Consider the following 5,450-nt stretch of genomic DNA (forward strand, 5'->3'; position numbering starts at 1 on the left):
AGACCTATGTGAAAAACAACAGCAACAACCCCCCCCCCCGCTCCACCACACAAAACCACCTGACTGGAGGGCTGCTAGTTCCTAGACATACAAATATTTTATTCCAAGACAGTCCCTATCTTCTAGGAGTTCATAGTTCAGCACTAGACACTGTGGGATCCAGCCTGGCAAGTGCAGTGCGTGAGCTGCCTGGATTGATACTTGTGGTGGAACCAAAGGGCTACAGGGCAACGCATTGGGGGTGGGGTGGGGTAGGAGGGGAAAGGATCCATTCATTTATTCCACAAATATTTATCAATCGCCATAGCACACGGTAAGCGCTCAATATCTGTTATATCTGTTATTAGATGCCGGCCACTGTTCTAGGTGTTAGGGATGCGGCAGCGCACAAGAAAACTGCGGTGGCTCGTGTTCTTGAAGCTCACGATGCAGCAAAGGACGACAGGCAGTGGAGGTAATTATGTAAAATTGTGTTAGGTGCCCAGCAGTGAAACAACAGGCGGCTGAAATTCTCGTAAGGATGTTAGATCCTTCGGCTGAGAGCAGCCGTGGGCGGGTTTTGAGTAGGAGTGGCCGTGAAGGGGCCGGACTGTAGGGGGCGGGAAGACTGCAGGCAAGAAGAGCTGGTAATTTTTAAGATGAAAATATTTTCTGCTCTACTGGAAGAAGGAGCTTGTTCCTAGGGGCGATGTGGTCGCTTGGTGCGCTCGGGGTTCCTCTGGGGCAGGGGGCTGCATTTTGAGTGCAAGCTCGATTGCCTGAAGTGTGAGGGGGACTGCAGCCCTAAATTCCCAGATTTTTCATGTTCGGCACATCTAGGCTCTTCCGCTCCCCAGACCTTCAGACGCACCATCTCGGATGCGGGCGGGCAAGGTACGGGGCATGCCGCAGCGCTCACCTTCGGGTCTCCGGGTCTGCAACACCGCGCGGGCGGGTGCGGGCGGAGCTTGTGCTGCGGACCTAGGCAGTGGCGTGGGTCCCGCCCCCTGGACCAGGCCCCGCCTCCGGACACCGCTGATTGGGTTATAGCCGCGGAAGGGCCGGGCGTACCCGGGAGGCCCGGAGGTCTGATTGGCTTGGCTGGGATTAGGTCATTGCTAGCAGGTTAGTGCGGCCCGAACGCCGGCGGAGCGGCCCAGGCTGCTGTGAGAGGGCGCTCGAGGCTGCTGGAGAGCGAACAGGCGAAGGAGGCGGGGAGGAGGCGGCTGCACTCGCTCGACTTCTCGTTCCCTTCCCGGCGCCGCTGCGGGTCCGTCTCTGCGCTTCCTGCTCCCCGGCCGCTCGGCTGCACGCCGCCGGAGCAGCCGCCCTTCGTTCGAGTCCCGGCTCGGTTCGGAAGTCGTGCGCGCCCGCGGACACCGCGCGCAGGGCTAGCCGGCGCCACACCTGTGGAGCCGGCGTCCGTCGCGGGTGCCGGCCGGGGTCCCGCCGCGTGCGTGCTCGGGGCTGCGGGCCGCCGGGGCCCCGGGGGAGGCGCGCCCCCCGGCTGGGCGCCGCAGACACCATGGGGCTGCCCGCGCTCGAATTCAGCGACTGCTGCCTCGACAGCCCGCACTTCCGAGAGACGCTCAAGTCACACGAAGCGGAGCTGGACAAGACCAACAAATTCATCAAGGAGCTCATCAAGGACGGGAAGTCACTCGTCAGCGCGCTCAAGAGTGAGTGCCCCCGAGCCTGGCGGGGACGGAGTTCGGGGGCGGGAGGGGCCGTCGGGAGGCGCTCAGCCCTGGGGGTCGCGTGTCCGGCTGGTTTTCTGCCCCCGGGCGCTGAGGGACGGGTGTAGATGCTTGTAGTGGAGCGGGAAGGATACGTAAAATGGGCGAACTAGCAACAAGACGGTGAGGGAAAAGATCCGTCGCCCGGTCGTTTGCGTTCCGGGTGGCTGGGAGGAGACCGAGCGCGAGTGGCGCTCTGGGGCGCCGCGGCGGGTGTGCGCGGCACACAGGTGTCCTGGGAGTAGGACTGGAGTGCCTGGTGCGCCGCAGCCTGCTGGGAAACCCCTTCGCGTCCACGACTCCCGCTCCCTTGGGGAAGAGTTGCTCACCCCTGGGTGCCCAGCCTTGGGAATGGAGTGGGCCCCGCCAAGGGGGCGCTGCCTCCCCTCGGAAAAAGGTGGGTTGTGCCTTCTTCGCTCCCTGGGCGCAGCGCCAGCCTGCTCAGGGCCGCCGGGTTCTCCGAAAGGCACAGCTGCTGCCCAGAGAAGGGGTGGGTGGGATGGTCGGTCAGCTCGAGATTCTCTGGAGTACTGGCAGCCTGTACCTCCCAGATCTAGAATCAGGGTCACGTACGTGTGCAGGTTCTGATTCTTGTGTTTAGCAGAAGGTGATAAGGGTGGGAGTACAGAATCAGAGTGTTCCTTTACTCTAAACTGTGGGCGAGGGTTTAAAAATAGAACGAACATATCCTCTCCCTCTCCCGCTCCCTCGCTCCCCTTTTTACCTCTCCCAATATCCTTGAAAACTCAAAAGTCTGAGAAGGAATGTCCTCGGTCCTCATTCAGAAAGGAGAAGTTTAAACTCATCCTTATAGATCCTCAAACCTTTTGTAAAACAATTTTTGCAAATTTCCCTTTGGCAGGGGAGAAATGAGTTTTGCATTCTGTGTATGATTTGCCTTGTCTTCTGCAGAGCCAGGGAATGTCTCCTTCTGGCCAAACAGGAGTGCTCTAGGGAAGAGCGCCTTGGATTGTTGAGATCTTTTTTTGGGTGCCTTTTCAGTCTACCCATTTAAAAATAGTTTGGTCCATCTTTTAGTTTTGAGAATCAGGAAAAAAGGCAGACAGTGGAATTGTCTTTGACTTTTCCTTTCTCTGTGATGGATTTCTTAATAGGTGGTGTCTTTCAGCTAAGAAAGCTTGCATTGGCAGAGTGGGGCCCTAGCTGTGAGAATTGTCCCCAAGCCTCTATAAAGGAGATGTAAAGTCAAGTGCCTGAGGTGTCATTTTGTGAGCCTGTTGCTTCTAAAAATGAAGAGGGAGACAGTGGAGTCCCAGGGCAGCAAGTGCCAGTGTTTTGGGGTGAAATAAACATGGAACTTTGATGTGATAAGGCTCCTCAGAGGCAGGGTCTCTGCTGGAGGCTGTGACCTGAAGCATATGAACAGACTCTTCTTTTGTCAATGACCAGGACCATCGTTGGTTCAGGGAATATGTGACCCTGGTTTGGAGTAAGTTAGGGGCCCACTTATAGGTTGGGCCCATGAATTTTTAAAAAAAAAATTTTTTTTTGCGGTACGCGGGCCTCTCCCGTTGTGGAGCACGGGCTCCGGACGCGCAGGCTCAGCGGCCATGGCTCATGGGCTCAGCCGCTCCGCAGCATGTGGGATCTTCCTGGACCGGGGCATGAACCCGTGTCCCCTGCATCGGCAGGCGGACTCTCAACCACTGCGCCACCAGGGAAGCCCCGGGCCCATGAATTTTGAGTGACTCTCAGGCTGGCTTTAACTGGGCCTCTGCTTTATTCAGCAAACATTTAGAGTGTTTTCTGTGTGTTAGATATTGCCCCAGGCACTGAAGTAGTAGTGACAGTTCTGCTGCCCCTGTGGTTGTAAAGACTTACTCCATGCCAGGCACTGCTTCAGCCACAAATTATCTCATGTACTGTTACTCATTTTACAAATGAGAAAACAGACTTGGAGAAATCACTAGCGCAGAGCCACCCTGCTCTAACGGCAGGGTGGTTTTTGAGCCTCCACATGGTCTGAGCCAGAGCTGGAGTTCCTGCTGATGCTGTGCTCTTAATTCTGCCCCATCCCTCTTGCCCAGAATGGACCCCCTGGACCAAGCCTGTTGGAACCTGGACTTGCATTTTGTATCTCAGCCTTGAGTCTGAGGAGGATGCCTTTGTGTGACTGGCAGTTTATTTGCCTGCTGCTGTTCTTTTGGGGGGTGGGGAGGGCATGTAAGAATTCTTTGGGTAGGAGGAAACAGTGTAGTGATAAAATTAAAAGAGTTCTTCAAATTGGCTAGTGGAATGGACCAGCTCTGTAACTTGGGGGAGAACTAGGTGTTCTAATCTCTTAATATCCAGCTCTGTTTCTAACTATACTCTTCTTACTAGTGCTTGAACAGGTCATGTGACCTCTTAAAAAGGGTGCAGGTGATTACTATTTACCAGACTTTGGGCATTGTGTCGTCATTAGGTGCTTCTTGCATTGTATATTACTATATTAGTGTTTGTGTATTCATTTTCTTTGGATCATCTTTATCACTACTGTAAATGTAAAGCCAGTGTTTTAAAAAATACATACGTAAAAATAAATACGTAATTGTGTAAGTAACACTGGTTTAGATGATTTATAGGCTTTTCCAGCTCTAAAATTTTATGATTTTATTTTGTAATTAATTTTCACAGATCTTTGGGGTAAGGTTTCCATTGTGTGTTAATCTGAGACAATAAAACTGGGATTGCTGAAGTTCAGCTAGATCATTATTCTTGCTACTTCCCCTTTATGAAGGAGGAAACTGAAGCTCAGAGAGATTAGTAACCTGCCCAAGGCGTCACAGCAATTAAGTTGTCTGATTCCAGAGCCTGTGCACTTAACTCTGAAGCAAGACTGTAGGTTTGTCTCTTGATTCCCCTTGATAATCTGATAAACAAATGAACTCCTTGAAGTCTTTCCCTGGAGTTCAAACCTCTGGGCTGGACACATGGAAGATAAGCAATAAAATAATTTGGGACCTACATTTCGAAAAATCCTGCTTTTGGAGAAAGTTCTTGTTTGATGTGGTGACTCCGAGTCACTTTTTTCTGTGCTGATTTGTCCAGGCCTTTTCTGTGGGCACTCTTTCCTCGACTTGATTAATCTGTGTCTCAGTCAAGAGGATTCTGTGTGTTTTAGTCCTTTTTTCTTTCTGTAAAGATGATAGAGGCGGGGGATGAAGTTCAGACTCGTAGAATTAAGAGTTTTAGGATTTTCTGTGTTTCATTCTTGACACCATCACCTACTGATTGACTCTGGGTGAGTCACTAAGCCTGAGCTCCTCCTGTGTAAAATGGGAGTAGCCACTCTGACCTCCTAGGGTTGCTGTGAGCACAAAATGAAACAGTGCATGTAAAGAAAGCACTTAGCTTGAAGCCTGGTGCATAGCATTGCTCAATTAATGATAGCTGTTATGATCTTCCAGCATTCAGGGTTGTCAAGACTTGGAGCAAGAGTCACTAAGAGCAGAATTGTCCATCCAAATGAACAGTTTTTTGATGTGGATGCAAGGAGTTAGGCCCATGCCTTCTTCACGCCAGTTGTTGGTAACTTACACAGTTGTGTATGTATTAACCACTGGTGGGAAGAAGCCTGGTAATCCTATTTGTATAAAGTCATGGTTATGACAAAAAAGCCCCACAAGTTAAAGACAAAAAATAAAAAGTCTCTCAACATCTCTGTTGTTCCTAATATTCTGATAGCTTAAATTTTCCATCTTCTTGCTAGATTAACCCCTCTACCCCCCCCCT

The 5,450-nt window shown here is 51.8% G+C and overlaps 1 protein-coding gene across 4 annotated transcripts in view; it reads left to right on the top strand.

The window, feature by feature from the left end:
- The first annotated feature begins 1,136 nt into the window (after positions 1 to 1,136).
- ARHGAP26 (Rho GTPase activating protein 26) overlaps positions 1,137 to 5,450 on the top strand; it is a 469,933-nt gene continuing 465,619 nt past the window's right edge. For 2 of the 4 annotated variants that reach the window (XR_003004075.1, XM_024752249.1), the window contains exon 1: positions 1,137 to 1,658. Coding sequence is in view for 3 of the 4 variants with exons in the window: in XM_024752249.1 (XP_024608017.1) it covers positions 1,505 to 1,658 (154 nt within the window). In the remaining variant the exon portion in view is untranslated. The remainder of the gene's footprint in view (positions 1,659 to 5,450) is intronic. The other 2 variants (XM_024752250.1, XM_024752252.1) reach the window with 1 other exon arrangement.

Source organism: Neophocaena asiaeorientalis, unplaced genomic scaffold, assembly GCF_003031525.2.
Source record: "Neophocaena asiaeorientalis asiaeorientalis breed wild unplaced genomic scaffold, Neophocaena_asiaeorientalis_V1.1 scaffold204, whole genome shotgun sequence".
Lineage (NCBI taxonomy): Eukaryota > Metazoa > Chordata > Mammalia > Artiodactyla > Phocoenidae > Neophocaena > Neophocaena asiaeorientalis.